A 24,665-nucleotide genomic window follows, 5' to 3' on the forward strand; every position below is an offset into this window, starting at 1 on the left:
GCTTTAAGAAGGCGCGCGGTACCCCCCACCCTCGAGTACTACGCGAGCAACTAGCGGCAGACATAGACAAGCCTCGCGCTTACTATTACTGGAAAATAGTTGGATCGAAGTGGTCGAGGATCGTGCTGGAAAATCCTCCAAGAAATCGATCCATCGGTGAAAGTGTTCTGCGCGCAGCCGAGGTCGGCCGGTTTTAACGGAAGAACGTTTTCCGATTCGTCGATCGTTCCGTGAAAGATGAGATTACGTCCGCTCGATCACGATCGCCGTCGGAAAAACGAACAACGAAACGAACGACGATGCACGCATCGTCGAAACTCTTCGATGGAAAATCCAGAGGGAAAAAGCACTCTGCGTTCGATAGAAAACCGCGCGAGGAACGTGGCAATCGAAAATCGAGCAACACTTTGTTAAACGAAATTTTGGAGATCGTCGGACGTCGTTCGTCGTCCAAGTGCTGTGTCGTCGATTGGAAAATTCGTTTCGCTCTGGATTATTTTCCGCCAATTCCTACGCGACGCTATTTTCGCCGACAATTTTTCCCATCGACACACAGACGAGATCGAAACGAGGCAGAAACCGAGAGTACCGAACGGCAAACACTTTGTCCACCGAGCTTGATCAAAAGTGGCGACTGAGAACGCTACGTCCTCGACGATGTTGACGCGGACCCATCCTTGGTAATCCTCGATGTGCTGCCACGAACGAAGGGACTTCGTAGAAATCCAATTACCACCTTTGGAATTGGGCACGCACCATTGCCACCCCGAAAACGTCACGAAACTCAACCCCGCCGATGTCCAGTCCGCAAGAAGGAAATTAAATTTTCCGTATCTTCGTGGTTCTGCTCGATCTTCGCAACTTATCGTCGCGAGGAGACTGCCTCTGGCAAAGAAACGAGAAATTGTGTTTCGATGATGAAGTGCGCGACGGTGGATATCGTGGACGATTTACCGCCACGATTAAAACGCGAAAATATTTCCCAATCGAGATAGTATTTTTTTCCAGTCATTTGGTAACGCGAAATTTATTAGATTCGCGGCCCAAGTAAAGAGATTTATCGCTCGGTTGTGCACGTGGCAATCGTTTAACGACGTTGCATAATTTATATCGGCAGTTTTGCCTTCGTATTATAATTTTAGGGGTTGAAGAGAAGGGCGGGCGCGTTCGATTGACGGGTAATTTATTACGTGACCCAACTTCCTGGTCACGGTGTTCTCGAAGATCGAGTGTTCAGAAATTGCTTTTTCGCGTCGTTGTAGTGAAAACGAATTTCTCCCTTCTTAACGAAACTTCTCCTTTTTATATTCCAAGTTCTTTCGCTCTTACAAAAGCCAATGGTCTCTTATAATACGCAAACTTCGTTATTCTGTGCAAAGTTCAACGTTGAATTTTAAGATGTCCAAGCACAGGTGATTCGAATAAACTTCCCTATATTTGCCGAAGCAAGAGTTGGTCAGAAGACGCCTCTACCTCAACTATAGCCTTATTCGACTTTCTTCTTACATCTAGAGGCCGTGCCTCGCGTAGCTCACCGTAAAAGGTCGTTTACTTCCCCCCATATGGAACCTTTTAAAACCTGTCCGCGTTATTCGATCACGATCATCGCGCTCTATACGGTCGATATTCCTCGAAGCGATGAGACGTTAGTGACATATTCGAGCTTTGATGATTCTCTCGAGCCGAAAGCTTGCGGGCTGAGCTTTGTAAACTCGACGATTGTAAAATTATTCAACGGCCTGTGTCGGTTCACCGCGCGATCCGCAATTGCATTTAGACAGGTGGCCACGTTATGACATGCCGAGCCTGTAAACCGCTTACCCTGGGTGGCGATACGCTCTCGGAGCACGTGGAAAATTGGATCGGGATCGTACGTATGCAGGCATTGTTAACATAACTTGCACGTGTGTCACGCGCCCTGTGTATGTTGGGCGCGTCTCTCGCACGTACGCTTGTTCAAAGGTACCGTCGGAGTCGGGGTTTTCGCGCATAACTAGCTCGAGTTTCCATAGACGCTTTCCTCAAAGCGAAGAATACTCTGTCCCTTGAAAGCTCGATAGTGTTTTCTCGCCGATATTATTTGGATTGTTATTTCTGGTACTATCGACGTTTCGATAGGGAACGACGTTGCATTTCCATGTTTTCACGTTTCTTTCGTCCTTTGTATTTTTCCTTGAAATTCAATTCACCGGAATAGCGTTTCAAAAATCAACACTCCAATTTGATCGTACACACGAGAAATCGTCTCGCGTCGAGCACACTGCGATAAACGAGTCAAAGGTTTCGAAACCCTGGCTCGGTATTCTTTCGCTGGAATTCTTCACCTGAGGAACCATGTCTTCGCATCATTTGCGAGATTAAAGTGCAGTTTCAAGCACCTACCATGGCGGGCCGAGCCTGGGCCTGTGCCGTGCACGTCCGACAGATCTAATCTTTTATCGTGGCACGTCCCGAAATCTCGGTAATCGCACCGATTCTGCCGACACCCCACCGTGCCTACAAACCAGCAAACCACGTTTCTTCGTCCTTAGGATCGCGAGTGCGAGTGCGTGAAATTTTATTGATTAGTTAGCCAAGTGATACGAAGAGTCCCGAAGATAAGAAATAATAAAGAGTATCTTTCTATTTGGTGCGCGAATAGTTGCGCAAATAGTTCGACGAATTGCAGTTAAAAGTGTGGTGAAATGTGAGTGAAGGAGTGAAACGTGTATTACGAATGAAAGAAATGCGCTTCAAAGGGGTTACATAAAAAAATAAGAGAAATCGAGTTTGCTACATAGGTGAAAAATATAGTATGTTCATGTAGGACGTTCGCATTCTGCGCGAATCTACTGTATTACCATTTATTGCCTGAAACATGGACAGAGGTAAGGCACTACCGTCAAATAAGGAGTATACGATGAAAAATAGAACGAGCAGCTATGAACGAAACTGCGTCATTGATTAGAGGACAGTTGGTAGCTTCGTAACAGCGTAGAAATACAATTTAACCAGTCAGATAACATCTTCTATTTTCTTTAGGGAGCGTTTGCCCGTCCAAAATTGCGGATTAATGTTGCAAGGGTTAAAGAAGTAGGTCGAACGAGAAAGAAAGAGGGATGGCTGTGATTAAACTATCAAACGGGGCCGTAATAGCCTTCATACGTCAAACGAGATATTGGCTGACACGCTTAGGTAGACACATTGTCCTAAGATGATGCGAATCTTCCCGATCTACCGTGAGTCCGTGGAATCGACTATGTAACTACGTTAATGCGAGTATAAATTCACCGCGGTGATCCTTTAAAACGACCCCAGCAATCCCGTAATACCTTTCCTAGGGAATAGAGTAAGATAAGGTTATTTGTGACGGTAGAATATTTGGATCAAATTTACCTCGTAATTTATCAAACTCGATTCAATTACGAACAAGTTTGAAGCGAAAAACATGACAAGCCACATTTTCCGTCTTTTATAGAAGAGCAACTTTGAAATTCAATAGGTTTATACGTGTCGCATCGGAATTATCTTTCCATTTAAATATAATGGAATTAACATACGACATAATATCTCGCGATATACAAATTCAATTACGTTATGCCAACTTTTACATTTTACTTTTTTCAACATGTCGAAGTTTAGCTCACTGAAATAATCCTGCTTTATTCTACTCCATTTCCTTTGAATCTGACGCAGCAACCTCTCATTCAGAATTACTCGAAATCGTATTTTCAGTTTGAAACAAACTTTTGAGAATAGCTTTTTTAAAAGCCGTCCGACGTAGAAGCAACGTTAACGATCGAAAGGCGAAAAGTCGAGAGATTTGTCCGTAAATGGGAGTATCGCGTAATCGATTCTGGTTAGAACGATGCTCGAATTTCCTGCATGCAAATCGAATGCAAGCCTGAGCCGTACGTGCCAGACGAGGATGCCCACGTTGCTTTCGACCTGCCAGACCAACTGACACATTGGAGAAATCAGTGCACCGTAGACTGTAAATCCGGCGTCTATCCAGCGACAGATCGTGGTTGCATCGATAACTATTCATAGCCTCAAGTTTCTCCTAGCGATTGTGATCACTACGTAGTAAACTGACTCGGATTACGGGACGTTTCTAATTGTTCGTACGCTAGCCTGAATAGGCACAGAAATAATTAGATTCTGTATGTTCCGTCAGCAGAGGGTACGTCAGTTTTATCTGAAATAAACCGACGAAGCAAACAAACAAATTGACTATGAAATATTTGTACGCGAAGAACAAGCGCTTAATTGCTATGATATTCCTGAGCCTAATGTATCGCACGATCTATGTTGCAAGGCCATAAATAATAGAGCGCGCGGAAGATAACGCCAGCATGTAACGAAAGCCGTGCTTAGATCCGCATTTAATGAGTATTTATCGGTATTAAAACGATTACACGGATTACCAAGCTGCATGGTTCACGAGCAATTATACGTTTTGTCGTAACGATCGAAATCCGACGATAAAGGCCGAATGAATTAACGAAACGACGAAGCATGTTCAGCAGGGTGAGCTCGAAATATAAGGTTAATATAAATAAGTCGATAATGATAAATCTACAAGAAGTATTACTCCTAATCTGGTCTAACGTCGTATAATTTGGCTTCGAATTACGAAAAAGTCAGGATAGATAATGAGAGTGCAAGCTGACTACTTAGTAACTCGAGCATTAGAGAATGATGCACGGCATAGAAAGGAGTGCGGTGAGTGCGCGTCGCCATCTGGCATGCATTGTACGCGTTTCTGTGGATAATCATGGGCCGCGGTGTACTTTGTGCAAAAGCGTCGTTTCCATTCTTGAATGCCGCTCGTTACGGATTTGCGGTCGCAGCCTCGTTTTCTTCAGCGACTCGTTTGGTCCGCGAGCACACGGCACAACTCCGGTCACGATAATATTTTCGGTAGGAACGCGATGCGGTTTATTTCCCGTTTCCCTCTTAGAGAGCTTAGAAAGAGGTAAATTTCGATCGTTTAGCGAACGCCAAGACCGAGAGCAAATATTGGCACGGGCCACCGACAAAGAGATTTCGACTTAAAGATCAGAAAAATCGCGGCCAACTGCGAGCGACGCCAATGCAGCGGGTGCCCTTATGCCCTACGGGTTTCTGCTGGGCGGGCAAACGGTGGCAAAAGGGGCGGACAAAGTGCTTCACAGCCGGTGAACTTTTGTGGTCCGCCGCGGCCACGTAAGAATCGAGGACGATGTCTTTTCGTTTCGCGTTTCGTTTAAAAATGCTTGGGGGAACCACGTTCTTCCACTGCAAGATGCTTCTTTCATGATTTTCCGACAACTCTTCTCCGACCTCGTTTCCGATCGATCCGATATTTTTCCTACTAAATGTGCTTAAAAAAAGTCTTTTAAAACTGAGATAAAAATAATAAATGTATTTTTGTTGACATTCTAGTTTCCATGCTAGTCGACAGCTGCAGAAGTGAATATTTTGATATATTTATATAGTTGCGAAGACTTGTCAAATCTAAAGATACAACATCTTTTAGAAATAGCTCATTCTTCGAGCGTACATGTTTCATAAGGCAATGCTACGAACGATCATTAAAATATTCATATCCTTTTTTGGTGCAGCATTTCGCATACCCAAGAACGAAGTAATTTTATTTTCTCGAAAACCAACCCTCGCCGTTTAAACTAGACACCTTTTAGTCAAGAAGCCCTCCTCTTTTTCCTTTAGTTGCCCGCGGCGTCGTTTTCGTTGTCCGATCTGGTGTGCTCGTAAAGCGAGGGGAAGAACACCGACGTTGCGAAAAAAGCGAGCGTTGAGCGGCAATTTCCCATTTCAGCTGGAGCGCCACATTTTCCTTGACCCCGACTACGTAATGTCGTACGTCCATTTACGTCCCGTACAGCGATTCGCATGAAAAACCAAGTATTCCTGCCTCTCGTTAGATTCTCGAGTCCCTTTTTCTAACACCTGCATACGTTCTTTAAACGCTAGCTCTCTTTCTCTCTGTTCATAGAAATTGCACCGCGACAAGATGCTAGGTACAATCCCACTGGACTTGTCGAAGAGAGTAAGTCGACCGAAAAGTTTCAGAAACTTCGTTCCTATTTCTACGCGATCGTTATACAATAAACAAACAGGCGATGTGTTCTCGCGTGTCTTCCGTTGGTAATCTCGATGGGCCAGAAAAAGGAAAAATCTTTGAACTAGATCGAGCACAACGTTGCAAAAAACGAAGTGTCGCTTTACGTTCCGGTTGGCGAGCGGCGCGCGATTAAACGATACCGAGCAGGAGAGAAGCGAGCTCGAGGTAAGCGAAACACACACCGACAGGAAAGGTGGTTCTCTCGCGCAACTCATCTAAGCACGGTGACTGTTATCGAGCACGCGTGAAATTAAAATCAGGTCACTGCCGCTGACTGCCACCAGAACGACCGCTCTCGGTATTTTCAGCCCGACTTGAACGATCCTGCTTTATATACGTGTGTGATCGCTTACACTGGTCGGGAGCGGTGCACCGTGTCACCGAACGGTCGATAAAATTAATGGATAGCACTACGTATCGTAGACGAACGCTTTTTCGTGACGGTCCATCGAACAAACTATTTGAGTCAGCACCAGTCTCCATATTTTGTTTCTCGATATATTATTTGTCGATGTTAAAACAGAATAAAGCTGAAATCGAACTCATTGATTTCCACCTTTCTAATGACGTTTCCTTCGAGAACTGGGTCAATGAAATTTCACGCAAAACAACTTTTGAAACATTTCTCTGTAAGAAACGTTTACGTATAAGGTTAAACGTCACCGCTCAAACTAGTCCATATATCAAACGCTCTTCCAAATCCATGCTTTTAGTTGCGAAGCTCCCTGAAAAATAAAAATTCCCTTTAAACTTTCCAGGCCAATAATTTCATAAAAGCAGGATTCCGAAGTGTGTATGACGGAGTCGAGATTTCATTTCACAAACTGCAGAACTCCATCCGGTAAAGGGGTTGCGTTTCAAGCGTCGTTGTGAACCTTGAAAAATGCCATTGGTGGCCTCCATTTCATCCCTACAAAGTACACACAAGCGTTCTAATTACCCGCCAACTATGTTTCGTAATTGATACTCGCGGTTTGAAAAATCTACAACCTATAAACCCAATATTTTGCAATAATGTACGTATATTTAATATGAAAATCAAATAAGAAGGCAAAAATTGAAAATATAAAATCGATCGACGGTATATTGAATCTTGAAATTGCCCCTCTCTAAAAGATGCGATCCTATGTTCTCAACAATGATTCATAATGATTTTTCAACCTCGTTTAACGGAGTTTTTCAAAGTCGCGAGTCGTCTGGTAGAAAAAATCCATAAACGGATCATTCAGTGATATAAATGTTTGAAACTGCGGAAGAAGATAAGCGGAGGCGTCGCAGACATGAAAAGTCATCGTAAAGGGCGGGACGGTTGATCGTAAAGTTGAAACGAGCCGGGTGTTCAACGACGCGCGAGGCCTGGTGCCTGCGAGTCATTTGACCCACATTGTTCCGACTTAAAGTCGATGTAGGGACCAGCGTATGTTTGCAATAGCCGCAGAGCGGCTACAGCAACGAAGCATCGTGTTCACCGTTAAAAACCGAATGCAAACCGCAACGACGCGACACGAAGCGACGCGACGTAGCGTAGAACCGTCCGTAGATTTCGGTTCTGATCGTGCGCCGTTTTTGCATATTCGATCGATGTCCGATAGGAACTCGTTGCATTCCGAACGAACGGAGCTTGTGTCAGCTGCAGTCGATAAATGGTGGCGCGTTTGTCTCCTCCGCTTTCCACGTTTCTGGACTATGCTCGTCACCAATGCACTCTTAACGCCGCGTTGCTTTCAAGATTTCCAATCGATGTATCTCCTTGTCGATTCGTTCACGTTCAACTTCACGATCCATGAACTTTGACACAGATCGATAAATATTAGGTGTCCTCTCCTCGCATTTCAGAACGCACCAACCGGACGAAGTTTGCGCACATTTCTTATCGCGATCTCAACGTTAATTGATCGACGCAACGAATGTGTACACGGGTTCACGAAAATATTCGAACGCTTGTGGAAACTTGTTCCGGATACACTATACATGTCACGCGAAACGTTTCGACAGGAACCCGAAGAAGTACATAGAAGTTAAGATATTTATTGGAAACATACGTATACTTCATAAAAATTACAACGTTCTTTAAGCAGCTAATTATATCGATTAATATTTTAATATTTTAATGAGATCATTTGTATCGCTAATTACATGTTTAACCATTCGTAAGTCTTCATGAAGTGTATATTCGCGATACATATCCTTTAACTTCTGTGTACATTTTCGGATTGATTTCAAATTTAATCAACGTGACCGTGACAAATAGCCGTCTCTCGTTATAATGTTAATGAAATTTCAAAATGTTTGATAAAACACGTAATACGGGAATAGAAGGTTTCTACGAGTGTTCGAATGCTTCGACGCGCCACTGTACGAGGGCCAACGATCTGATCGACGCCTGAGCAATGAAAACCGAACGAGCAAAGTGGCTGCAACGAGCGGGCAGAGTTGGGCGCTAACTTTCGATTGGATTTGAAAGCCGGCCAAGTTGAAACCGACTTTCCAAATTCAAGCGGAAAATGTTCGCCAAACAAGGAGATACGCGAACGAATTCGCGGCGGGATTTATCGAGGGCCATTTAAAATATCACAATCCGCGTAAACGGGAAGAAATCGGCTTTTAAAACAGCGAGATTTCGTTTTTAAGAGGGATTTACTTTGGCCAAAAGGACCAAATGCTTTCTCCGGGGGTGAGTGTTTTCTTAGAGATACCAGGCCGCAAGCTAAATCGGAGATAATTACGTGGCCGTGCAAACTTTGAGCATAATCGTAACGCTTCATTCTCGCCTAACTTCGCGTGCGTTTATCTGGAATATAATAGCCAGAGACCGGAAGGGATTCGAGCTCACCCCACGAACATTTCTTCGAACGTTTTCGTTTGCTGATTAATGGAGTAACCGGAGCGAAAAATGAGATTTCGCGTCGACAAAAATTCGCGTTGTTTCCGATACGAGCCAAAAAAAAAAAAAAAAAGATAAAGATATTCCTTTGAATGCCGTTGATGCCGCATAATGGGAAAGCAATGTACGCTGTGTTGTTGTACGTGTCACGTCCACTCGCCGGGCAACCAATTCAAGGGAAAGTCCATTATATTTTTTCCTCCCATTCGCTCGCTACGAGCCGACATCCCCATCGTTATTTTCAAGCTGAAGTATTTGTTAAACCGTCGCGTGAACTCGTCAGTTTCATCGTGTTTTTGTTAAGGTTTGACGGATTGATTCGCGTCAACTATCGATCGATAAGGAAAGATATAACGCAACAATGTAGAGATTGGAGCAAGCTGTAAAATATCTTACCACGATTAGGATATGAATGTCATAATTTAAATGTTATCACATGCCATGAAATTAATATAATATATCGTTAATATAATATAACAAGTTAATACGAACGATATAATATATTAATATGATAAAAGGACAATTTTAAAGTCCGGTATCATATGAAAACTCTCAATCAATGTTATATCTAAATTCTGCGTCGTCTCATCGTATTCTTAAAGCGTTAAAGATCACGTACATCGCATTATCTTTTAAATTTGCCTGCATAAAGTTATTGTAACTTGGTTCTATTGTTGAAGCTCGTGAAGAAAAATGAGCCCAAAGTCAGGAGACAGGTTGGATCGAGATCAGCAGCAACTGGAGCGTGAGAATTCCGTTTTCCACGCTCGAGAACGTGGCTTGGTTTTCTAGCGGGCCGAACACGTTTTATTTATTCACCGAGCGCTGTCAAAATTAGCATCGTGCGCTACCAAATTATCGACGGAGGATCGATTTCCGAACGCGTCAGGGACACTTCTCGACCGAGCCAGGTGTGTTCACTGACCTAAACCCTGACGATCCCTTGAAAATTGTACGGAACGAAGCTGGTGAACGCGAAGCGACCGGTAAACGCATGCATCTAGATAGTGGCACGTAATATACTCACGTCCTGGGCAGACAGAATCCTCGTGGCAGACTGAATGGTCGTGCTTCCCGAGTGGGGTCGATGATGCAAGGATTCGGCGGTATTGTCTCGAGAGTACACACTCCTATACCAGGGCAATCCACTTGAGCTGTCTCGTCTGTTTCGATATTTCCTCCACACGTGCCTGTGAAACAGAACAAAACCTCGTCCTTCTCTCAGAATACTCGTTCCCTATTCGTCAGGCTCAACTATGCTTATTCGTGTTTCCTTCATTAAGAGGCAAAACTTTGAATGTGACTACCAGTTCCACTTTCACACGCTTTGAAAACTGACAGAGATCTTTCCATTTTCTGGAGAACATTGCCATTTGGTTAGTAGATACGGTCCTCAAACTAAATTTAACTTTTAGTTTGCGATTATTAGACTGTAGATGTTTATGCATTTAAACGAGCGCGGAATACATATAATACGAAAAACGTAGGAAAAATAGAAAGTGTATTACTCGTCGCGATAATTACTTGGTGAAAAGAAATCGCTGTTTCATTTTGTTTCTTCAATTTTGCTCGTAAAATTATAAAGTATAAAAACCTGCAGTCTAGTAATTAGTACTTGGAATAGGAATTTGGAAGCCATACCGTATTCATGGCGCTTCAGAAGTACAAGAAACGTACGTTTGAACTTTTATGTTGCAGAAAAAGAACAAAAATATGTACAACTTTCCATAATAGAGTTGATTCAATTTATATGCGAGCGTTTCTATTTACACGCTCGCTACTATATGAAATGTTTTTTGTTCGAAGTTTAAATCTGTCAGGTTAATATCACGCATTAAATTTTAACCATGTCAAAGAAAAAATCTTTTATAAATAACGCGTACCTTTAAATTTATGATGAAAGTTTCAATCTTAATTACTGGATAGTGAATCTTCACGAATAATATTCGTCTGAATTTCTTATAATATGAATTTAAATTCGGAAAAATTATCATTAAAGTCTCATGGAAATGTAAATTTAGCGTGAAGAATTGAAAATATCTCCTATTCCATGAAAAACAATTTATTAATGTACGAGCACGAACTACTTTAAAAGATATTGCTACGCTAAGAGATTGTAATACCTTCATTTCAGGAAATTCCAAATTATTTAGTCATTTCATAGATTTATAAAAACAATTTTATGTATATAAAGCGTCAGGGACCTTACTTTTGCTCAACCAGACAATAATTTAAATTGATATGTATTGAAGAGGGAATTGATTCCTGTAATTCAATGTATTTAATGGAATTTCTCGAGCTCAATGTTGTCATTTTATTTCAGATAAAGCAGAGCACATTTTTTCATAAAATAGAGAATAAACTAAAAAAAAAAAAAAATACAATCGCCAGTCAGTAATTGAATTCCCGGTAAAACATCAACTAAAATCAAAGTGTAAATCCAAAAAACAATATACTAAAAACAGCTTCGAGTGCAAAGGGTTGCGGTCAAATATTTTTAAAAGGGCATTGTTTCGACCACATTAAATTAAAATAAATTTTTAAAAAAATCAGAATCACGCAAAAATCAATTGTCTAATATTTGCGAAAGGTTCAGTTAAAAAAAAGAAACGAAACGATCAGAGAATTTTCGAGTAGCAATGGACGTATCTTCGCGAATAACGTATGAACTACGTGGTGCAACGAAAAAGTTACAATACTTGGCAATGAAACAGCCCTTTCGAACAGTTCGTCGACTTTCGATGAATCAATGATAAACATTGATTTTAATTAGTAATCATTTTCTCGCGTTTGAACCGCATTCGTACGTTTTAGTCCCTCTGGTTTATTTGCATAGAACGTAATGGCAATTATTTCGACAGGAAATCTCGGAATCGTGCCATTATAGTATAATACAATTTCCATTGAAACAAGACCTGGTTGCACGAGCTTCGAAAATAATTTGAATACATCTACGAGCAGTTGAACAACTGTCGAATAAATTGTTCTCGTTCTACTGAATAGACCGGGCATAATCCTCCGCTCGTGGTCGTAATTTCAGCAATAACGCAGGATTATTGTTTCCTCCCTTGGCTACGACAAAAATTTGCGAGTTCCTGCACCCAGACAGATCCGTGAAATCGGTTTTTATTGCAAGGATGGCGTTAACACAGTCACGACGTAGGCCGGAGTTAATTTTTCGGGATCAAGAGATCCGGTGAAACTAGCGCTATTCTATTCGCGTATAGTCTACGCGACGATTCCACCGAGAGCGGAGTAAAATATTATCAGCTAAAACGCTGAAAGTCCACGTTGACAATACAATCTCTTACGCGGAGTATTTTAAAAAGTTGGGACCAAGCTCGAGGAACGTATCTTTTCGCGGTTTATGTTACCTCGATGGAAACGATAGCCTTCGTTGACTTTGCCCGAACGCTGTCGCCGACGCATTGTAAATGGGGTGCAAGAATCGCGTGGGCTTAGATGTCGATACATCGTAAGGGATTAGAGATTACGTGGCAGCCAAGGCGACAATCGATCAGCCCGTGAATTTCCTACGGAGGTAGGTGTGATAGTAGCAATGGTTCGACAGTGATCGAGTCGCGTGTGACGCGCACATCGGCTTTGTCTTTAATTGCCCCATTAATCAACGTCGAGGCTTTCGCTTTCGCGGTATAGCCACGAGCAGAGTCGTCTTGTTCGCAGTTATAACGCGACTGACGCTGTACCGTTAACTTATTCGCTGACTTAACGGTTTTTCTGTGCTGCTCTTTGTGCGGTTAGATGCGGATCTCGCCTCTGTCCCTTAACGCGATTTCGCGTGCACGCGATGCTACGAGCCGACTGCGTTACGAATTTAGAGACGAAGAAATTGCACAAAGCGTATTGTTGCGCAGGTGTCCGCCTTTTCAAAATTGGAACGTACGAAAGAATATTTAAATATAGAGAGCGTGTTTCATCTGTCCTCGTGACAGAGCGTACTCAATTAAGATAATCTTCGGTGCTTTTAAAACTATTCCACCGATGAATAAAATGCAACACTGTAACGTATCGAAAATTCTCACCTTTCTCTCCTTTCAAGAGTACACGAGTACAGCTGTTTGCGCGATATAAAATCTCCGACGATAAGATAGGAAAGTATGGTTAAAGGAACGGGGCAAAAGTTTGCCGCACTTTCCTAAGCATACGTTGCGAGACAACCATGTTTCTCTTACCTGACGCCGAAGGCGATTCCCAGCGCGACGATCAACGGCAGCAACGTCGAAATACACGCTAGAAAAACTGTCTGTATATCTGAAAAGCCAGCGAGTATACCTGGAAAAATTATATTCGTTAGGATAGTACGTGAAATCATGGTGTTTTAATCGGTCGTAAAAATTAAGTAATTCGATTTAACCGATACGCCGGGTATTCGTATCGTACATTTCGGTCATGGCCACTGCGACTTCGCCAATTAAAATATACGAAGCATACGAAACGAGAGAAATGGACGGATGTACGAGTTTCCTAATAGTGCGCGTAGCGCGTATATTCCCCTAATTACGACGGAGAATGTCCCGAGAGAGCTACAAGATGACGTCTATGTAATCTAATCGATGAGTAAGTTTGCCCGCCGTTCTAACTGATTAGCTTTTCCATTAAAATTCATCAAAGTAAAATGAACTTTAAGGTTACAACCTTAATTCCTAATCTATTCACCAACCTAACCCAAACTGCAACGTCAACGATGCATCCCAGAGAGATAAGCCTATCGTCCATCTCGCTTCCATTGACCCTAAAAGTTATGATAAGCGGACAGCGTCGAAACTGCTACATACAATGAGCGAGCGTTCGGCGAGAAGATCATCACGGAGGATCGTCGAACACGAGAAATGGATGAATTGCTATTTTCGAAAGCTGGCGTCGCTCTACAGAAAGTCACCGTGTCTGTGGAAGAAAGACACGCGGGGTTATTTGGACAGCGAGTACAGACATCGTGCTTATAGTCGCATTCATCGAGCCATGGAATTGCCGGGGGTGACTTTCGTCGAGATAGTCTTGAAGATTCGCGAGATGCGCCGCCTCTACGTGAACGAACTAAAAAGGTTGCTGGGGGCCAAGTCGTACGGCCATTGTTACGAGATCTCGCTACCATGGTTCTACAATTTACATCAATTTCTCTACCCGTACCTGGATTACGACGAGGCAGTCGAGTTGCATGTTCGTATCGATGAACTCGTTACCCCATTAGCATGAACGGTGGCTGGACGGTTTTACCAATAACTTTGATGTAGTTTCTTGTTACGGGGCTCCGCATCCAGACGTATGCCGTGTAACGTTTTTAATCCTCCGATTACAATGGCGCGGTCGATAGATAGAGCCGATGCATCCACTGGTTCTAACGGAAAGTTCCGATAAGCCGAGATGGATTACGTTCAGACGAATAAATTAAGTTGTATTCTATCGAAGCGTTGTGCATGAAGAATATTAATGTCTCGCGATCTGTGTACTCGATTGTACTCGCCTGTAGTAGAAAAATTTATTGCAAAATACTAATCTTTAAACATTTTGATAATTTGCTAGTAATCTTTCGCGACCAACAGGAGTGTACGTGTACGAATTTAACGAAAGTCTCGGGTAATATCGTCCAACAGACTCTCGTAGAAAAATGTCGACGGGCGCGGAGAATAAGAGAATTTTTTAAAGTAAAATACGACCTCTGAAATGGCTATATACGAGGATTCTTGTCGCGGAGCCTCGTGCACAAGTGCAAGATATAAGTCGACGGTTATAAATATTTAGAGATAGTTTTCCTATTCCGTGCAATATTTGCGCTATTATTTTCCCCCGATGAAACGATTCGTCGTCGGATTTCCACAGAACGTAGACGAAACTTTTGCCAAGAATGAGAACTGCAGTTGCTTCCGATGCCTGATATCGAGTAGAAATACTCGTATTCGACATTTCTTACCGTCTAGCACACAACGAACTATCCCTACTCTGAATTCGATTAGTTCCCCTGCCGTCTCTTTGCCAGAGGTCAAGACTCGCCCTCGAACTTGCCCTCGCTCCTGCAGCCGAATTTCCTATACTAAAAAACAACTGGACAGATTTCCTTCCCGCGCAATCTGCACAACGATCAGTAGATGCACTTCCTGCTGCGAGAACTTGGAACATCATGGAGATATGGCTGAGAACGAATTAAGGGACACGCGAGAGGTTGATCGATAATAAAAAGTGAATTTATTTAGATAAGAAACAGGTCGTAGAAGTTTATGCAAGTTCATATTTTGAGGTAAATACAATCAAGAAAAAATGTATGCGAACAAACGTTTGTTTTATTCGCCAAATATTATGAAAGGTATCGAGGATGTACCATGGATATTTATATGTAAATATTTTAGATATAAATCGAATTTTTAGAAAATGTACTCTGAGAGGCAGATTTTAACATTTAATATTTAAACGGCGAAACAAACAATTTTTTAATTCTATTTCTTTTTTTCTATCTGATAAAAATATAAATTTGCATAAACGTCTACAGTGTAGCGGTATGTTTAAAAATGCAATTTGACTAAGAAGCGGAAGAGTCTCGAGCGAATCGCTGAAAAATTTAAAGAACAGCAAGAATTCAAAGAGAGAGATAGAGGGAGACAGAGAAGGAGAATGCTGAAAATTATCATTTTTGTTTTATTTCTATTTATTATTAAATATTATTCTGTTTATCTTGTTTTATATTTAACGAATAAACACACCTGCCTGCAATCCAACATTTCCACAGAAATAAGAAATTAATCCTTCTACTTACAATTTAATGCGCAGAGATCTGAATTGATTGCTAGTGTAATGAAAATTAAACTAATTATCTTATCGACTTGCGTTACTCATAAAAAGCAAGGTTTAATTGCTCTCGAAGTTCTACACAAATACAGAAAACTCGTTATTGAAATAGGTAAAGTGTCACGAATTTACAATCTGCGGATTACATAGCACAGCATCGAGTGACGATACTTGCGACACTGACTCGGATCAGTTGGAAACTTTCTCGATGACTGTGACACGTTGTCTCAGGAAGTTGGATAAACCGTATGCGCTTAAAGCGCAAGCAGAAATTCAACAAATCTTGGAGAATATGCTGATAAAATCAAAGGTAATCAAATCATCGGCTATAGAAACTGGAAGTAATTAAAAACTCTCTCGTTTTACAGAACAATTCCCCGAAAAGGACTCGTTTACGCGAATCGTCCTACGATTTGTGATAAAACGTATTCCAAGATCCAAAGCAAGGTAAATTTACAACTTAAACATCTGAAGAGCTATCGAGTTAAAAATACCTGGCACATTGTTTCAGATCCAGCACGGAACGTATTGAAGAAATCCAACTTTCGATCGCCACCTCCCTCCGTTCATGCATAGCAGGTAACTCTCATAAATATTACAAAAAATCCTGGTGGCATGAGTAGCTCGCGGAGAGCATGAATATCTAACGACAAAAAGCTTCAATCGGAGACTGAATTTCGTCGTATATCATGATTCTAGCGCGCGGATGGTATCGATCCGACTTTGGTAGACCGCAGCGTTATGATTAGTATTCAGCGAGTGTCGCAGTCGGCCGGTCGGACAAGGACGAAGATGGCAAGATTTGCTCTGGCAAAACGGAGGATGCGTGCCACACAGCCTGTCCCTGATAACAGGTTATCCTTTGATCGAACCCCCTCTCGCAAAAAGTTCACGTTCCTGCCGTTATTGCTACTAAACCGAAACGCGATCAGACGAAGTCGCGTTAATCCTCAAAGCGAATCATCGATTAAGGGATTATCAAAGGTTGTATCGAATCTCATTCACCGTCGACAAAGAATCGACGCGTTGGCTTGGCTTCGAGATCGATTACTCGATGAAAAGAGTTCCGTTCGGAATCTTCAAGTTTTATAACGCGACCTCAAAAAAATCGACGTACTTCCAACAACTCGAGCCTTCGACTTTACAAGTGGAAATTCTCGCCAGCAATTCGCAGCAATTTTTCATGAAAAAACAAGTTGGTGAGCGGCATGGTAATAAATCCAGAGGGCTAGCAGGATTAAGCTTCGCTGGAAACTATTTTGCGCACCGTGAGGCAAAAGGAACACTGGAAAACCCGGAGGTCTGTGGATAGTCTAACGAGCAGTCGAGAGGACCTAGAACGAACGGCCAACATTTAGTCCAATTCTCAAAATCCCCTTGATACCCGATGAAACAGGATTCGAGTGTGCTTGGTCGAAAGACCTCCCAACGCAATGACTGAACGACTCGCGACTACCTGCCCTGTCTCTCGGCGCGTTTCGAATGAAATAATTGTCGGAACAGTTGAACACTCTCGGCGACATTTAACGCGGAACATGTCTAATTCATTTGAAACTGTGGTACGCCGCTAACAAATGTCGAGATCGTTTGCAAAGCGCACCTGGTTGCGCTAAACGAAGACTGATCGAACTTCGCGAATCCTGTTAACACGTGGCTTTTCGTGATCTAGCAGGTGCAACACGAAATACGATTTTTATCATGGAAGGGACATCAAAGTAAATTCCATCGTTCGCCAAGCGGAAAGGACGAGCAAGGAAAAGGGGTAAGAGAGAGAGAGAGAGAGAGAGAGAGGCAAAGGCGGACAAGGTTAACGGCGCAAGGAGAAATAGTCGAGGCGATTGGTAAGTGGCGTTTCCGGCCGAGAGCGGCGTAATGCAGTCCCATTAGGTTCGGCTTTGACCGGTATAACGCGCATTAACCGTATTCACAGGCTCTTATTACTTACTGTGATCGAGCTCGTCGTGTTCCATGAGGTAGCCGGTCGCGTTGTAGATGTGATGGTCGGGTTTAGCGGTACTGGTGACCGCAGCTCCACCCGTTACTGTCGTGGACGGATTAGTCGGAATTGCTGTGCTAGCGCTAATCGCGGCTGCGACCACGCTAGGTGGCGACGAGGATATCGTTGATACGAGATTCATCGTGCCCGTCGAGGTCTCAACCTCCGTCGCGTTCAGTTCACTCGTCATTGTTCTACCGTGAATGTCCAACCCTATGCTCGCATATCGCTTCTCTCGAAAATTTACGAGTCGAGTATAACCGCAACGCAGTTATTATTCCAAGGCTTACCGAACGGCGCTAACACGAGGTCATCGGTACGATCGATCGGTCGAGACGGTCTGTCGTCCGATGGACGCGATCCAGCGTCCAATTTGCAATTACTATTCAATTTAGATTTAAGCTACGCTGATTAGATCGGTTCGCCGCACGACAACCTCTTCGAGTTCAGGGATGCAAACGAACTCAGACCGAGTCGACGGACCTGAAATCGAGTTTCTTGCCACGCGAATCCGGACTTCCGTGCTTTGCATCTCTTCCACCGGTTGATAGGCGAAACCGAAATACGCGATCCGAACACAATTATAGCTCGACCAGTGTCATTCAGCCTGAACTCCTTCAAGACTACCAGCTAATTGGATTCACCGACGTTCTACCAACCAACTAACCAACGATCGTTCACACCTCGGTACACGTACAAACAACTTGAATTAACAAGCTTCTACGATACGATCTACCAATTTCTACGGTACACCGATAACGTATGGAATGTCCCTGTTCGTTCAGATCTATCAGGACAACGATCGTAAATAGTTATTGTACGAGAACGAAGGAAACCTTCGCAATTTTTAGCCGACCTGTCGGTGATTTCTCACCCCTGACTGGCTTTCGCGAGTGGATTAAAGCCGACCAAAGGAAGAAATCCTGCCAACGGGAATGAGAAACTTATTTGCTCCTTGTCTATGTTTCCCTCTATGTTTCTCTCTTCGTGAAGTCAGCAGACGATCGTTCCACGGTTCAATTTCACCGGTGTAGAAGACGATTTTGTTGGTATTTGTTAGCAGCCAACCGAGTGTCGCTCATTCTCGCGCTGCTTTCCTCCCGAGAGAACCGGCTTCTGAAACAGAAAAAAGGAAGTCCTTGTAGTGGATTGCCCGTGTAATTTCATTTCCTGCGGGGGAATTCATCGACCGTTGTAAGATTACTCTCGTAGCAGTTAGGGGGAGGGGCGTTAAAGGGCGCGTTTCGAAGGAACCGTACAATCCGTCGCGCGATTCCCGAGACCGTCTCGACTTACGGTTTACGGTTTACGCGCCTCCGTCGCGGCGACTTGCTCGGTCATTACCGTCGTTAAATGCGCCATGCTCGAGAGAAATCTTTTTCAAGGTCATTTCACGTCGGTTCATCATCTCTAGTGTTTCTGTGTCGCCTCCATCCTCCTTTTATCGTCCATAAAGTACCATCGAGACACCGTTTCTAGCTGCTCTGCGTCATTACCAACGCCATTACCATGCTTTTTTCTTTGCAACAGTCGTTGCATTATGTAACGATAACTATGAAAATCGCATGGGCGCTGTGTGATAAGCCTGTGTATAGTTGAAAGAGGAAATAAACTCTTAGATTTAAAATTACAAGACTTTTAAAAGGAAACAATAGATCGAGCAAGTTTGAAAAAAAATGTTTAATCTTAAGATCAAGTAGAACGTGAATTTCGTTTAAATGGGATCGATTCAGTGTTCCAAATTATAAAATTCCTTTCCTGTTAAGAGCGAAATGTATAACTTATGTTTTCCCCGTGTACTCTTCGTATCGAATAAATTCCATGAATGAAATTTTGTAATACATATGAAACACACGACTGTCATATTCCACTCCCACGCCAGCTTCTGAACCCCGTCGATAAATTCCGAAGCTTCCGGCACTCTTCATCTCGGCCCACTTCTATTCACCCTCCCAAATCTGTCTTTGTCCTCGTGACCATATCTCTCAGCTTCCCCTAGGCTTCTTTTCCGCTTTCAATTCATCTTATAAGTTCTCTACGTAAGCATCTACGAAATATTTTGAACGAGAGTAATCGTGGTGAATCGTGTGAGGAAGAATCGCGCGAGGAACACACGCAGGACGAGCCTGATTTTCCGCTGACTACGCTGATTAGTAATAAATCAATTTCGAATTCAAAGCAGCTAGGGATAGACGATTTTGAAATATATCGTCCTATAATCACAATAGCTTTTCGCAACGCGAGCATACCCGATAATTAAACTTGGCCGATAGTTAGCGCTGCATTGTTCCGCTAACAGTTTTCCGGGCATGCAGTAATTATTCATAAGCGTAAGTTCGTAATGAACGTATGCACGCGCGTTCTCGGCCAAGCTTGAATTTCGGTCACCGTAACCAACTTCGGTGACCCTCTGTTTTCTAATTTTCAACAAACCTTCGTTTTCCCACCGTTCTCATTTCGTGAACGTTTCGCGCAATTTTCACCAAATTTTCACTAAAATCACCGACCGTTTCCGGAACCGTGAAAAAAAAGCGCAGTTGCTACGGAAAATTGGCAGAAATTGGACTTTCTTCGACTAATAGAAGTTGGAGAACGAAAGGAAAACCCTCGACGCACAATTTCATTGGATATTTAATATCGATAATTGGCACTCTATGTCCGTGGCGAAGCATCGTTAACACGAGCCATCGGTAGTTCGAACACGACTTCGCATTAATTGGCACGGCGCATTGAAATTGCAACTGCAGTGCGGTTGCCTCGAGGACACTCCTGCGAGCTTGGAGGCGTCGTCGCAGGATACAACCGCCCGCCAGTTCGGTTGACATCGTATAACGAACTCGAGTTCAAGCTTAACAACGTAACGTAACAAGCAACACAGACGAGATTATTAATCGAATTGAAAAGCGATTCCGTCGACTTTCCAGCAAAGTTACCGTCATACGCGCGTCGCTTTCTTTCTCATCTTTCCGATGAATGGCCGAAACACCGACCACGGCTAATATATCAAACTTCTGGGTATGAACGTTCGTCGATTCAACGAGAACAGGGGAGTAACAGCGATTATGCGACGCCCTGTGTATTTTCGCGACCTCTTTTATCGTCATCCCTCATTTACCTAGACGCGCGGAAACTTCCAAGAATATCCGATGAACGTGACGTCTTCGGCCTGGAAATTATTTTCCAGGTAACAGCTCCTTGTACAAACTATGACCGAGTCAAATTACGTTCAGCTAGAGTACGTTCGTGGAAAGTCTCTAGCGTACTAGCTCATCGAGGAGCGTTAGAGGGTAAAGAGGATTCAACGTGCAAATTTATGGAAGGAAAAACGAAATATTCTCTTTGTCGCGGCGCAGAGGAAACAAAAATTTCCGACGAGCAGCAGTCGCGTAATCAACGGGAACGTTGCCTAGCTTGTCGCAATCAACGGTGAAATCGCGGAACCGCAGAAACGTAGGTGCCCGTGAGCCGAGATTTTAATGAAAATTTACATTCACCGCCGGTGTTCCCGGAATGCCTGTCAGACTCGGTGAGTCGTGCATCTTCCCGAGAAAATCAGCTTAACTCGGTTACCGTGTGGGAAGAAGATGATTCGCGATGTGGTTGCTCGTAAGTGGACCAAGGGTCGAACAGGCGGGCAAACCGCCTTCGAGATTCGTTCTCTCGGTTCGACGAACATCTGGCTGTTATGGCGGTTTAGTAATTCTTATATAACGCGGCTTCCCCAAGATCGCGATGCCGATTTGCATAATCGAACTCGCCCGTTTGGTCTCTCATGCTGCTAACAGCTACGCCAGCTAAACGCAATTTCGGCATCTGCGGCGTTAATAAGAAACTTTCTCGGCATTAATTCCATTAGGTTCGTTTAATCGACGCCATGGCAGCGACTTTCGTGACTGTCTGTTTCAACGGCCCGCGCTGAAATACCGATCGGCTTGGCCTAAGAGGTCTAGGTAAGTAAATACGAATTTCTAAGGGCACCAGAAGTCGTCGACTCGTTATTAGTTCATTACACAGCTAGTTAATTTACTCCGAGTCTATCGACCATTGCGTGGAATAAATTTCGCGAGCTTACCCGCTAGGAAGATGGCGAAACATTTTGGACTTTGATCTTCGATACTGCTCCGAGGCAGGAACACGCTTTATAATTAACTTTTGCCGGAGTTCCTTTTGCATCTCGAGTTTCAGCCGACGCTCGTTAGTGGACGGAGAACGGCACTCGCCTCGATTAACTATTTCCTTGTCTGACACCGATCGGTGAATCTATCATTGAAAAAAATCTTTGGTGTAAAGCGAATTTTATCTGTGAGTTATAGCATGATATGATAATGATAATTTTCGGAAAGAGAAAATTCGATGATTTTATAATTATCGTCTTGGCGATCGATCAAATTGTTGGTACGTTTAATCAGCCGACAAGTTTTTGATCAATCGCCCATCGTGTTACTACACAAGCTACGCGCCAAATAACGAATGATCAATTAAATTACGCGACCTTTGCCAGTTTAATAGCCCTAATTACTAACTTAACGGACTCAATGCGCTCTCCTTGTACAATGAAAATCACGCTTGTACGGTCGAGATGAAAGCTGGCTCTAGTCGATAAATTTCTGGCAAAGCATGCTTATTTAATCGTATGCATTTGTAAAAAGCTCGCGCTCATAGAAACCGATCAACCGATCAAAAGCAAAGCAGAATAATGAATTTCGTTAGGCTATTTGGCATTCTATACAGATTCTGTGCTATAGCATAGTTAATCAATTCTGTAACCTACTTGATAATATTCTATATACTGCACTATTCAATACGCTAAAATAAATAGCCTGTTAAACGAAAAATACAAACTTTTGCCATTTTGTTGGAAAAATAATGAATTCATTTTTTCTACCGATAATACGTATCTCTCTGTAATATGGTTCTTTTCCAAGAAACATATTCATCACGTTTGATTCGAAGAGTATGAAACTTCGAATGCACTTTATTCGAAACATGAAAATCTGAAAAGGCAATGTAACGATCGTTTCTACTGACTGAATAATTCGCTTCGACCGATATTAACCGAAAAGAAAATCGACGACGAACTGGAATCCGAATCCCAGCGGATCGAGAAAGTCACTGGTGAACAAAGGGCGCATCATCTAGCCCAAGCTTCTATCTTGTGGTTGAACTAACCCCTATTCTGTCCAAGTAAATGATGCGGAAACTCTGAAGCCTGCATAAGGACGCGCTCTCCTGAAAATGCACCCGAAAATGAAGGCAATTTACAGCCACGTAATTTGCGAATGTCCGTGGTGCACCTTTATCTAATAATAATGAAACTTTGGCACCGTCTGCTAATAATTGATCCTGCATTTCAATTTAATCTCAACGTGTAGGAACTTAATATACATATAATCTATATGCTATGTATATATAGAATATACAACCCTTCGTGACAAAATTTCTAGCAAAAATTGGTTCGATTATGTTTGTCGCTGTACATAGGCTATCTGTAAGAGTTACGGTAATATAATATCGCGACCCAATAATTTTCCAACTTGAATGAGATAATACGGTAACTTTGGAAGGTTCTGATAATTTTCTAAAATATAGCTATACAAATTTACTTAAATTTCCATACGTATCTTGAGATCTCTGAACGAGGGTGTAGTTTCATAAAAGTCCGATGCTCCCGGTGGGCAAATTTTCAACTTCTTAATATTTAACACACAATTTTCATGGAAACGTCAAACTCGCGAAACTTTCTCACAAAGTTTTCGTTTACTTCTAGTGAACCAAGTCGATCGTATATCTGTTCGCCGACGTGCCTGTTATCAATGATACAATCGCGTTTACGGCACTGGAAAATTCTCCGGAGTAATATTTCGGCAGAATGTTTCGCAACATTGCATCGCCCGTGGCGCAGGATCCTGCCGACATGGTGATTCATGGAAGCGGTTGGTCAAAGGGCAAACGAACTGCTTACCGAACTGAAAATTTATATATTCGAGATACCAGGACTATCATAGGGAGGGACGCCTGAGAAATTTGTTGAACGATCGTCGAGGGTTGACCGGTCCCTCGTTTCGCGTACCATAGAATTTGAAACAAGCATTACTTTCGACCTTGTCCTTTTCTTTTATGAAAAGTAAAAAATCGCCTACGGTAAATGGAAACATAAAAAATTATACTCTCTGTCCCTCGCTTATAATAAAACTTTCGTCGAAATATCTTTATCCTTATCCTTATTCTCAATTCAATCTCTTTCTTCCGTGAAAGCCAAATATCGTTTAAAAAACCACGAAACGATCGAAAATTGTTCTTTGTGTTCCTTACTGGTAATAGAACCTTCCCCAAAGTAACCGTTACTTTTGATTCAGTTTCTCTCTACCATGAAAACCAAAAATCGTTCCAGAGATAACCGAAAAAAACCGAAGATCGTTCTCCTGACTGGTAATAGAACTTCCGATGTGTTGGATCGAGCCGACGTTCCAACTGGCTACGTAAACGAGCCTCGAAAATTCGCGTTCCGCTCGAGCAAGTTAGATCGCTATCGAATTCCGTATAAGCGACGCAACAATGCCGTAATGTTTTCCCATGGAATGGCGATAAACGTTTTATAGACGAATACGTATAGGATAAAAAGACAGAGGGACAAAAAAGATAAAGAGCAGAAGAGAGACGGGGCAGAGAGCAGACGTATCGAATAGCGTTTTTCGCGAGAAAATAAGATTCCCAGGCTTTTCTACAACCTGTGCGAACGTACTGCCTCCATTTCCCTAGCCGATTCTATGTTTCAAGGCGCTGAACGTGTGAAACGCACACGCGCAGATGCGAGAACAACTAGGAAGTTGCCAGTGGCAAGTCGAAACAATTCCAGAGAATATCGATCATGAAATACACCG

At 42.8% G+C, this 24,665-nt stretch overlaps 2 protein-coding genes across 10 annotated transcripts in view; one reads left to right on the top strand and one right to left on the bottom strand.

The window, feature by feature from the left end:
• Positions 1-24,665, bottom strand: part of LOC100746475 — an 89,416-nt gene that overhangs the window by 40,689 nt on the left and 24,062 nt on the right. For 6 of the 8 annotated variants that reach the window (XM_024372003.2, XM_033324381.1, XM_024372002.2 and 3 more), the window contains one exon: positions 18,064-18,900. Coding sequence is in view for 1 of the 8 variants with exons in the window: in XM_003494368.4 (XP_003494416.1) it covers positions 10,018-10,180; positions 13,184-13,283; positions 17,734-17,974 (504 nt within the window). In the remaining 7 variants the exon portion in view is untranslated. Of the gene's footprint in view, positions 1-10,017; positions 10,181-13,183; positions 13,284-17,733; positions 18,901-21,856; positions 22,045-24,665 lie in introns of those variants that run through there. The other 2 variants (XM_003494368.4, XM_033324382.1) reach the window with 2 other exon arrangements.
• Positions 13,277-16,880, top strand: LOC105681824. 2 transcript variants are annotated; one of them, XM_024372005.2, is made up of 6 exons: positions 13,277-14,168; positions 14,829-15,167; positions 15,901-16,098; positions 16,157-16,235; positions 16,300-16,367; positions 16,488-16,880. In XM_024372005.2, the coding sequence occupies exons 1-4, from the start codon at positions 13,788-13,790 to the stop codon at positions 16,205-16,207; spliced, it is 969 nt and encodes a 322-aa protein (XP_024227773.1). In that variant the 5' UTR covers positions 13,277-13,787; the 3' UTR covers positions 16,208-16,235; positions 16,300-16,367; positions 16,488-16,880. The 2 variants fall into 2 exon arrangements, with proteins under 2 accessions (XP_024227773.1, XP_033180276.1); XM_033324385.1 differs by lacking the exon at positions 14,829-15,167 and having other exon boundaries at positions 13,277-13,568; positions 13,639-14,168.

This window comes from Bombus impatiens, unplaced genomic scaffold (assembly GCF_000188095.3).
Source record: "Bombus impatiens unplaced genomic scaffold, BIMP_2.2 scf_2222, whole genome shotgun sequence".
In the NCBI taxonomy this organism is placed as follows: domain Eukaryota; kingdom Metazoa; phylum Arthropoda; class Insecta; order Hymenoptera; family Apidae; genus Bombus; species Bombus impatiens.